The sequence below is a fragment of the Salmo trutta genome, chromosome 9 (assembly GCF_901001165.1).
Source record: "Salmo trutta chromosome 9, fSalTru1.1, whole genome shotgun sequence".
NCBI classification, from domain to species: Eukaryota; Metazoa; Chordata; class Actinopteri; order Salmoniformes; family Salmonidae; genus Salmo; species Salmo trutta.
Genome location: NC_042965.1, coordinates 16,193,381 through 16,205,405, shown reverse-complemented (window position 1 = coordinate 16,205,405; position 12,025 = coordinate 16,193,381). Strand labels below are relative to the sequence as shown.

Below are 12,025 nucleotides of genomic sequence, written 5' to 3'. Positions count from 1 at the left end.
AGCGTGAGAAAGAGACGATAAGAGGATGGTGTAAACAAACAGCCACTACTGTACATGCTGCTAATTATAGTGATTAGTTGGCTATAGTTTGTGTTATTCAAGAACACACATAACTTATTTGAGGCTCTCACAATCTACATGGGGCATTTTAAAAGTGTTTAGGGTAGTCTACCCATTCATTTAAAGATGCTCACGAATGCAACTTTTCTCCAATTATTGAGGCTCATGCAATGGAATGTATTTTTTGTAATGTCAATTGAGTTTAATCAAATCACAGCACATATTGATGGTTACTCTTCCTGCTTTTACTTTTGCTTTGCTCTATGGGTACACTCACACCCATTATGCCATCAATGACCACATTTACATGCACACCAATATACCGTTATTATTCTGCATACGCAATTATTCTGTTTGAGTTGACACATATAAACATCATATCCAGTTTACAATAACCCGAAAAAGCTTGTATCCCGGATATAAGAAACCCAGATCAGATGCCTGGTTTGTGGTGATCTAAGACAGGATACATGTAAATATCTTATCTTATTTACAGTTTTTTTTGCGGTCTGTGCAAGCTCAGTTTCGCATATCATGAGTGTTGTGTGATTATGTTTGGTCCTGTGCAAAATGTCTGAATGTCATCAGTTTGACCGATTTTAAGGAAATGAAAAGCTGAGAAAACATGTTTATGATAACACTTCAGTTCGTCTTGGGTGCATATTTTGTTTGGTTGAAATACTGTCTGCTTGCATAAAAGTGTAGAAGATAATACATAACACAAGCATTGAATTTTGACAAGAGATGCTGAAAGAAAGAAGTCATATTTCTCCACTCCTGTTCCCGAAACAAAATTGACATTTGTTGTATAATTTCACTGCAAGAAACGCATAATTCTGCAGGAGTTAATATTAAATCACGCTACATGTCAGAGGTGATAGGCCTACAGTCAGTGTCCACATTTCAGTTACTATTCCATTTAACCCATATTAATTTAAATTTGGAATATTGGGATATCAAAGGTGCATGATTTTGTAAGTGACAGCAAAAAGAATGTGATGGGCATGGTGGACATCATGCTCTCCATCTGTGATTGGCGCATCTATAAATTAGCATTAGGTAAATGAGGCTGAACCCATGTTGTTATGAACACCTACTGTTAAAGCTAAAGGGGTGGAATTATAGTGCCCCCTGATGGCTAAAAATAAGGAATTATAAGAATAGTCTACTGTATGTTGGTGGAATTTGAGTCTTTTTACGTCCCTATATTTCTTGCAGCAAGTTAAATGAGAAAAGGGTTATCTTATCATTAGAATGAAAAGTTGTCAAGAGTAAGACATGTCGTTGCCATAATGCATGGAATTTCAACATTTGTATCAACAACAGTAAATGTTAATATTCCCCTTCTAACACTTTGGCAAGAGTTTCAAACTGAAGATGAACTCAACAAACGGTTTGCTCGGGCGTACAGGTATTATGTTAGGCTCAAACCCCAGTGTCCGGTCTGCAGCGTGAAGTCACGAGCTCTGCTGGTTGGATACTGCTTAGCTACCCTACAGTAGCCGTGCCAAAAGCCCTGTCTGCCATAGAAAGCATATGTAAATTACGATCGCCAGAATACCCAAACAATCAAAAAAAAATAGACGCCTGTTTTTGGCTATAAAATTTGTTTACTGTGATCAAGTTCGATCTCCATGGTGAATTATTTTAAAGTTCGAAACAAATCGAGACATTGAATTAAATAGTGATCCATTCTGACTAAATTTGTAATCACGCAGGACCACGTGCCTACACAGACCAATCACGGGCCGGCAGTCAATGAGGCCATTCGGGTTGATCTGGGCTCCATTTACAATCGCTTTATGACCTTGGGGGAATCCCTGCCGTTGGTCGAAATGATTAACCAAACAAGGGAACTTCGCAAAGTAAACCCCTCAGCCCTCGTTATTGACAGAGTTTGCGAGTGTACAATTCTGTTCACTCGGCGCCTGAAACGCCCCATAGTTCAATTCGCGATGATTGTACGTCCACAAAGAACAGTCTGCCAGAAACTCTACTTCAAACTCTACTTCAAGTAGTGGGCTTGATAACCAACAACGACGAGACAGCCTACAGGGAGGAGGTGTCAGGAAAACAACCTCTCACTCAACGTCAAAGCAACAAAGGAGATGATTGTGGACTTCAGGAAAAAGCAGAGGGAGAACCCCCCTATCCACATCGAATGGACAGCAGTGGAGAATGTGAAAAGTTTTAAGTTCCTGGGCGTACACATCACAGACAAACTGAAATGGTCCACCCACACAGACAGTGTGGTGAAGAAGGCGCAACAGCCTCAGGAGGCTGAAGAAATTTGGCTTGTCATCCAAAACCCTGACAAAGTTTTACAGATGCACAATCGAGATCATCCTGTCGGGCTGGTACGGCAACTGCACCGCCCTCAACCACAAGGCTCTCCAGAGGGTGATGCGGTCTGCCCAAAGCATCACCGGGTGCAAACTACCTGCCCTCCATGACACGTACAGCACCCAATGTCACAGGATGGCCAAAAAGATCATCAAGGACGGACAACAACAACCCGAGCCACTGCCTGTTCACACCGCTACCATCCAGAAGGCGAGGTCAGTACAGGTGCATCAAAGCTGGGATCGAGAGACTGAAAAACAGCTTCTATCTCAAGGCCATCAGACTGCTAAACAGCAATCACTAACTCAGAGAGGCTGCTGCCTACATGGAGACCCAATCACTGTCCACTTTAATAAATTGATCACTAGTCACTTTAAACAATTCCACTTTAAATAATGTTTACATGTCTTACATTGCTCATATCATATGTACAGTTGAAGTCTGAAGTTGACATACACCTTAGCCAAATATATTTAAACTTCGTTTTTCACAATTCCTGACATTTAATCCTAGTAAAAAATCACTGTCTTAGGTCAGTTAGGATTACCACTTTATTTTAAGAATGTGAAATGTCAGAATAATAGTTGAGAGAATGATTTACTTCAGCTTTTATTTATTTCATCACATTCCCAGTGGGTCAGAAGTTTACATACACTCAATTAGTATTTGGTAGCATTACTTTTAAATTTAGGCACAGAATTGTCAAGTTCCCAAACAATGAAAACAGAGCTGTTGCTCAGCTGCTTGGACAGGATGGTTTGTGAGCTTGACCGGCAATTCTCGACTGTAGATGCAGGTCTGCTCAAAGGCATACAGGCATGCAGCCCCAACTCAAAAAACTTCCTAGATACATCATGCTTAACTGAGTTTGCCAAGCACTACGGTATTGATGTTAAAACAGAAGAGATGTTGGTGGCAAGAATCTTTCTTGCCCGGAAAAGAGAGACTGGATGTCCTCCCAAAGAAATGCTTGCTGTCCATAACCTCCTGGATGATGATGTTTCCTTCTCTGAAGAAAATAATTCAGGTTGCCCTCACAATTCCTGTGAGCAGCTGCTCCTGTGAAAGGTCCTTTAGTGCACTGCGCCGGCTGCACTCCTGGTTGCGTAAGACAATGGGTCAGAAAAGGCTTGCAAGTCTTGCAGCCATGTCCATTGAGGGTGAAGTGCTTAGGCCACTAAGCCACTAGTGTTATTGACCGCTTTGCCACCTTTAAAAATAGGAGGTACACTTTGATGCGTCTACCCACAAAATAAGCATCAAAAGAGAGAAGCAGGAGGATAAGTTCTGTAATATAGGTAGTAATATTTGTTTGGGATCTTACTTTTTTATCTGATTTTATTCCTAATTATTTTTCGTATTTAGCTCATTAGTTGAATTTAGTTTTGCCCCATTGTGGATGATACTGTTTAAGATGTTCCATGTGTCTGAATTATTGGGTTAATTTTGAGCAACAAATTTAAATAAAGATTTTTTTCTAATGATATAATATGACCTGCATGTCTTCATATTTCTCTCTCTCTCAAAATAACATCCAAAAAGTATTTTGGCTAGATCGTACAGCCATTTTTGTGCCTTTTATTGGTGTTGGATGGATGGGGACAGAGTGGACTTAGTGGACTTTCATTTCTTTATTTGGATAGAATTTAAGTAAGTCATATTAGATCAGTGTCTAACACAAACTATGAGACAGGTATACTTTTAGCCAACTTTGACCAAAAATAACCTTATTTTGATCGGTTTTGCACCCGTTGTTACTCTAAAAATACATGATGAAAAGACGTTTTGGGGGCTTTAAAACAAATCCTGGGGGAGTATGCCCAGACCCCCCTAAAAGAGGCTTAGCCCCCCTGTCCATGAATCTCTAGTGACGTCCCTGACTGTGTGTATATACAGTACCAGTCTGTTATACACAATATATTTATGTCAACATTCATCAATGTGTGCCCTGCTTATTGCAGCCCTGACATATCAATACCCCACCTTATTTATCTGTCATTCAGAATGGGGAAGAAAACTGTACACCACCTTTATGTGACCTAGTTTCTCTAAGCTCCACCCCTTGACTTGATATCAGAATACAGGAAGACAAGCTCATCTCTCACAGGAGTTAAGTTTCACTTTCCATTTCTGACACACGAGGTGACACACGACGCAAGACTGGGATTTACATTTGTAGTAGTAACAGATAGAAAATTGGAAACGCCAATAACGGACTGTTAGAAGGGAAGGTTATTAAAAAGGCAAGTAAATCATTCTGTAGTCCTGTATCTGCAGATTGATGATGGCGACATCCATTCCTGTTCCTGAGCTGCTGTTGGCCATTTTAGAACAGCTAGTCACTGAAGACCTTAAGATATTCCAGTGGTACCTGACTCAGGTTGTGCTCAACGATTTTCCTCCCTTCCCTAAGAGCAAGCTGGAGAACACGGACAGGCTAACCACTGTGGATAAGATGATTAAGACCTCAAGCTATGAGGGAGCTGTGAAGGTGTCACTAGAGATCCTGAGGAAGATGAACCACCACAATCTCGCTGAGAAGCTACAGAGAGACAGCCAAACATATTGTCCTGTGTGCCATGACATCCTCAGGGATGCTGTTACACTGTCATGCCACCACAAAGTCTGCACAGTCTGTATACATGAATGCTGGAACCAGAACAATTCTCAGCAATGCCCTGTGTGCAAGAAGAGGATCTTAATGGATACAGCAAGGTCTGAGGTGCTCTGCAGTTTGCACAGTGAGAAATTCAAACTCTTCTGCCTGGAGGATAAAAAGCTAATCTGTGTGGTATGTCAGACTTCAAAAAAACACAAAAATCATAACTGTAGCCCCATAGATGAAGCTGCACAGGAACAGAAGGAAGACCTCCAGACAGCAGTGAATTCCTTAAAGGAGAAGCTTGGTGTCTTTAGTAAAATTAGCCAAACCTGTGCTGAACACATTTTGAGCCAGGCCCAGCACACAGAGGGTCAAATTAAGGGGCAGTTTGAGAAGCTTCACCAGTTTCTACGAGAGGAAGAGGCAGCCAGGATAGCTGAACTAAAGGAGGAAGAAGAGCACAAGAATCGAGTGATGAAAGAGAAGATTGAAGAAATGAGCAGAGAGATTTCATCACTTGCGAACACAATCAGATTCTTAGAGGAGGAGCTGAAAGCTGAAGACATCTCATTTCTGCAGAACTATGAGTCCACAATGGAAAGAGCCCAATGGAAACTGCCAGATCCAATGCTGGTCTCAGGAGTGCTGATTAATGTGGCTAAATACTTGGGCAACCTGCAATTTAGAGTCTGGGAGAAAATGCATGAGATTGTGAAATACACTCCTGTGATTCTGAACCCCAATACTTCCCAACCACATCTCATCCTGTCTGATGATCTGACCAGTGTGAGACACCGTGATGAAGACAGCATCAATGACAGTGATGAAACACTGCAGCTTCCTGACAACCCAGAGAGGTTTGATACCTTTAGAATGGTCCTAGGCTCCGAAGGCTTTAATTCAGGGACACACAACTGGGACATTGAGGTTGGGGACAATACTCACTGGTCACTGGGTGTGATGACAGAATCTGTCCAGAGGAAGGGAGAAGTAAAGAATGGATACTGGCAAATTCGATTCACTGGTGGTAAATATGATACACATTCTCCATCAGGGTCAGACACTCTCCTTACTGTGAGACAGAAACCCCTGAGGATCAGAGTGCAGCTGGACTGGGATGGAGGTAAGCTGTCATTCTCTGACCCTGATAATAAGACAGTTCTACACACATTCACACACACTTTCACTGAGAAAGTCTTTCCTTTTTGCCTTAATGGCTGTAAACTCCACCCTGTGAGGATTTTACCAGTGAAGGCCTGTGTGACAGTGGAAAAGCCCAATGAGACCTTCTTACAGGAAACAAGTATCAGAGGCTTAACAGTGAACAACGACAATGATGTTGAGTTTTTCGATGAAGAAGATGATTATGAAGACAAAGACGAAGAAGATGATTATGAAGACGAAGATGTTTATGATTATGACGAAGATGATTATAAAGACGAAGAAGATGATTATGAAGACAAAGACGAAGAAGACGATGAAGATATGATATGAAATATGATACTGTCTCGATCTCCAACAGTGGAACAACAGTTAAACTATAGTATAAGTACAATATATGCAAGGTGTGGGAATGGATTTGGATGTTCTTATGCAGAAACTAAAATGACTGTAGGTCATTTTTTTTATGTAACTGAATTATTTTTGAAAATCAACAGCATGGAACAATCATATTTTTACTATATTCTTTTTTTTTATATGACTCCAAATATGTTTTAACTGTAATATCAATGGCTGAGTCTATTCACTTTAATTGTTAATAAAAACAATGGTTTGGAAAAGTAAAATCTAACACAGTGGCCAATTTAGTTAAGAACATACTTTACAGCCTATGGAAGCATTTAGCTGCCGAAACTCAATTGGTAATGCAAATGGGCAAATGTTAAATTAATATGTTTGCAATTCCTTTGTGACAGAATTCAAATTGAAATGCAAAAAAATATATAGCATTTTCATGATTGAGTATGATCCATTAATTTCCATGGTACTATCCAGTACAACACTGACACATTTAAAAATGAAACGTAAAAGCTTATTACATTTATGGTGTGGCAGGTAGCCTTGTTACATTTGGGGCAGCAGTTAGGCTAGTGGTTAGTGTTGGGCCAGTAACTGAAAGGTTGCTGGATTGAATCCCTGAGCTGAGAAAGTAAAAATCTGTTGTTATGTCCCTGAACAAGGCAGTTAAGCCACTGTTCCCGGTAAGCTGTCATTGTAAATAAGAAGTTGCTCTTAACTGACTTCCCTAGTTAAATGAAGGTAAAATCCTGTGTGGCTCAGTTGGTAGAGCATGGTGTTTGCAACTGCCAGGGTGGTGGGTTTAATATTGTGGGTTTGATTCCCACTGGGGACCAGTATGAGATGAAATGTATGCATTCACTACTGTAAGTTGCTCTAGATAAGAGCATCTGCTAAATGACTAAAATATAAAAATGCGAATGACTACCTTGTTGTAATAGCAATAATTGTGACAGAAAGAATTATTGGCAATTGATAATGCATTTCCATACTGTATGTGGTTTAAAACTGTCAAATTCAATAAATCAATCACCATTTTGCTATTTCGTTTCCTCATTGCTCCGTGGCGTTTTCGATGTGTTAGAACTGTCAATCAAACACGGGGGGGGGGGGGGGGGGGGGGAGTTTGGTAACATGAGGCGGTAAGGTGTATATTATATAAGAACTGCTAGCAGCAGTCTCTTTCGGTGGTGGCTGTATCGATGGGGCGTGTTTTAACTGTCCGGGCAACAACAGACAGTATGAAACCCCACAGAAGAAGAAGAACAGTAACACAGATAGAACAATGAGACAGATATGTCACAGGATGTATAAATATGAATAACCGTTCGGCGTTTCCACTCACTACCAAATATGGAAGCCCACTGTCCGGCAGTGGGAGAAGACGGAACGATATGGGTTTGGGCCGACATTCTGCAAATGTTCTTATCGATGAAACATTTGATCTCAATACAGTTTTCTGTTCCCAAAACTATAATCTGTTATGAACAGAGTGGACTAAGTTTTCTAGACTGTATCCTTTGCATACTTTAAAAAAATCGTGTTGTTTAGGAGTGGAAATGAGAATGTATTTATTGCACACGCGCACTTCATAGGAGGCGTTTCTCTAACGGAAATATGCAGAGGATGCTAGAACACGCCAATAGGATCTCGCTAGCTCGTGCTTGGCTCTGCCCACCTGCTTTCTTTATCTGCCTATGACTCTATGTTCCCCATGGAAACGACAGGCTGTGGTCTGTCTTGGTTTATACACATCTTTGACATTTTCAAGTGTGTGCGATAGCCATCATTGCTAGTAGCTTGCAGCAAACACTATGACCATTCTGTCTCCTCCCGCGAACTCCTTGCTCACCGGCTGTCCAAGCCAGCATATTAAAGATTATCTATCAAAGTTAATCAGTATATAGTAGTTTCGCATCTTTCTCTCTGATCCAGAAATTAAGTTACCGGTATTTCTGTCTGAGCATAGCCAGCAAGCCCATGTTTTTTATTTGTATTTGTATTTTTTATTTATTTATATTATTTTATTATTATGAACACAACAAATACAAAAAAACTGAAATATACAAACAAGAATACATAAACCTAACAGACAGGGGTATTACATATCAAGATTAATTTTCAATTTGTTAAATACTTTTATGGTGGTATTGCTTTTTTGTTTTTACATTTACGGATCATTTCAAAATAATATTTAAATTATATCTTAAATAATGTGAAGAAATAATGTGAAGCGGGGTTTGTTCTCTGCCCACTTCATTTTATGGATAAAGAATCTTCCATGAAAGACAAACAAATTAACATTTAAAGTTAAGTCAGGGTCCATATCATTTGGATCAAAATAAAACATAATATCAGAGTCTCTCAGATTAACATTAATAGTCATTTATTTTAAAACAAAATCTTCTAACTCACTCCAAAATCTTCTGACATAAGAACAGTCCCAAAAAATTGGTCAAGAGTTTCTGGGTCACAGCCACACATTTGCTATCAATAGTTATTTTAAATATGTGTATAATAAAGGTCTTTACAGGGTAGATTCTATGAATGAGTTTGTATGATACTACTTTCACCTTATTAGATATACAATATTTACCAGACAACAACAAAACTTTGTTCCAGTTCACTTGTCCTATGGCTGCTTTCCAGTACATTTTAGCAGAGGGAATGGTAACATATTGACATAGTTTCCTTATATACATGTTATTACATTTATAGTTTAAAATGTCAATTCCTTCTAATTGTATTGAGGCTACAAAATCCTCAACAGTTTTTTATTTTATTTTATTTCACCTTTATTTAACCAGGTAGGCAAGTTGAGAACAAGTTCTCATTTACAATTGCGACCTGGCCAAGATAAAGCAAAGCAGTTCGACAACATACAAAAACACAGAGTTACACATGGAGTAAAACAACATACAATCAATGATACAGTAGGAAAAAAAATAAGACTATATACAATGTGAGCAAATGATGTGAGATAAGGGAGGTAAAGGCAAAAAAGGCCATGGTGGCAAAGTAAATAAAGTATAGCAAGTAAAACACTGGAATGGTAGATTTGTTATTTGAAGAAAGTTCAAAGTTAAAATATAAATAATATGGTGCAAAGGAGCAAAATAAATCTAATAAATAAATACAGTAGGGGAAGAGGTAGTAGTTTGGGCTAAATTATAGATGGGCTATGTACAGGTGCAGTGATCTGGGAGCTTCTCTGATAGCTGGTGCTTAAAGCTAGTGAGAGAGATAAGTGTTTCCAGTTTCAGAGATTTTTGTAGTTCGTTCCAGTCATTGGCAGCAGAGAACTGGAAGGAGAGACGACCAAAGGAGGAGTTGGCTTTAGGGGTGACCAGAGAGATATACCTGCTGGAGCGCGTGCTACAGGTGGGTGCTGCTATGGTGACCAGTGAGCGGAGATAAGGGGGGACTTTACCTAGCAGGGTCTTGTAGATGACCTGGAGCCAATGTGTTTGGCGACGATTATGAAGCGAAGGCCAGCCAACGAGAGCGTACAGGTCGCAGTGGTGGGTAGTATATGGGGCTTTGGTGACAAAACGGATGGCTGTGATAGACTGCATCCAGCTTGTTGAGTAGGGTATTGGAGGCTATTTTGTAAATGACATCGCCGAAGTCGAGGATTGGTAGGATGGTCAGTTTTACGAGGGTATGTTGCCCTTGGAGTATTGTTATATTCTCCTAAAAGAAGAATAGCACCTTTAGGGACAGCTCTAACAACAATTTGATACTCCCCAGGAGTGAATGTAACATTGTGTGTTCTCATAAATGCTGGATAATCATATAGTTAGCCATCATTATTCAATAAATGTTTAACCCAAATAATGTTGTTGTCAAACCAGTTCTGGAAAAATAAAGACTTGTTTTTGTATTGTTTGTACATGAGGTTCCAAGTTAGAAGTACTTGTTTATCAAAGTTAGCAAGCTTAATAGGGATTTTACCCATATCAAAGTTGCATTTGAGTAAGAATTCTAGACCACCAATCTGTTGGAATATTAAATTAGGGATTATATTCCAAATGCAATCCTTATTTCTTAAATAGTTCTGTATCCATTTTATCTTAAAGATTATATTACAGGTTTTAAAATCCAGAGCATTCAAACCTCCCTCACTTTGGGTGCTACATATTACCACTTTTCTCAAATAATGAGGTTTATTCCTCCATATGAAGTTAAATAATTTAGTATTTTAGTTACTGACAGAGGAACATCCAAGGTAAGGGAGGTATAAACTAATCTGGACAGACCTTCAGATTTTGATAAAAGTACACATCCAGATAAAGAAAGATCTCTTAATAACCAGGAGATAAATCTTTTTCAAATTTTTCTAGTTGAAAGCCAAAAACCAAATTGCATATGAACTCGTTTTCTCATTTATGGTTTCCAAATTTGGCCTCGAGTAACAGAAAAAAAAGTATTACAAATAATATAATATCCATGATGCATAGAGGGTGTGTTTACAGTCTGGGTTGAGCTGCAGTGTCAGTAGCACAGAGAAAGGATTACACATTTTTATTTTATTTTTAAGCCGGTTGAGAACAAGTTCTCGTTTACAACTGCGACCTGGCCAAGATAAAGCAAAGCAGTGCGACAAAAACAACAACACAGAGTTACACATGGGATAAACAAACGTACAGTCAGTAACACAATAGAAAAATCTGTATACAGTGTGTACAAATGAAGTAAGGAGGTAAGTCAATAAATAGGCCAATAGTGGCGAAGTAATTACAATTTAGCAATTTACACTGGAGAGATATATGTGCAGATGAGAATGTGCAAGTAGAAATACTGGTGTGCAAAAGAGCAGAAAAACAAAAACAAATATGGATATGAGATAGGCAGTTGGTTGGATGGGCTATTTACAGATGGGCTGTGGACAGCTGCAGCGATCGGTAAGCTGCTCTGACAGCTGACGCTTATAAAGTTAGTGAGGGAGATATGTCTCCAAATTCAGTGATTTTTGCAATTCGTTCCAGTCATTGGCAGCAGAGAACTGGAAGGAAAGGCGGCCAAAGCAGGTGTTAGCTTTGGGGATGACCAGTGAAATATAACTTCTGGAGCGCGTGCTACGGGTGGGTGTTGCTATGGTGACCAGTAAGCTGAGATAAGGCGGAGCTTTACCTAGCAAAGACTTATAGATGGTTTGGCGACGAATATGTAGCGAGGACCAGCCAATGAGAGCATACAGGTTGCAGTGGTGGGTAGTATATGGGTCTTTGGTGACGAAACGGATGGTGATAGACTGCATCCAATTTGCTGAGTAGAGTGTTGGAGGCTATTTTGTAAATGACATCGCCGAAGTCAAGGATCGGTAGGATAGTCAGTTTTACGAGGGTATGTTTGGCAGCATGAGTGAAGGAGGCTTTGTTGCGAAATAGGAAGCCGATTCTAGATTTAACTTTGGATTGGAGATGCTTAATGTGAGTCTGGAAGGAGAATTTACAGTCTAGTCAGACACCTAGGTATTTATAGTTGTCCACATATTCTAAG

At 39.6% G+C, this 12,025-nt stretch overlaps 1 protein-coding gene across 1 annotated transcript; it reads left to right on the top strand.

Moving 5' to 3' along the window:
- The first annotated feature begins 4,304 nt into the window (after positions 1 to 4,304).
- LOC115200043 (tripartite motif-containing protein 35) lies at positions 4,305 to 7,566 on the top strand. Its single transcript, XM_029762722.1, has one exon. The coding sequence runs from the start codon at positions 4,685 to 4,687 to the stop codon at positions 6,497 to 6,499; it is 1,815 nt and encodes a 604-aa protein (XP_029618582.1). The 5' UTR covers positions 4,305 to 4,684; the 3' UTR covers positions 6,500 to 7,566.
- The last annotated feature ends 4,459 nt before the right edge of the window (positions 7,567 to 12,025 follow it).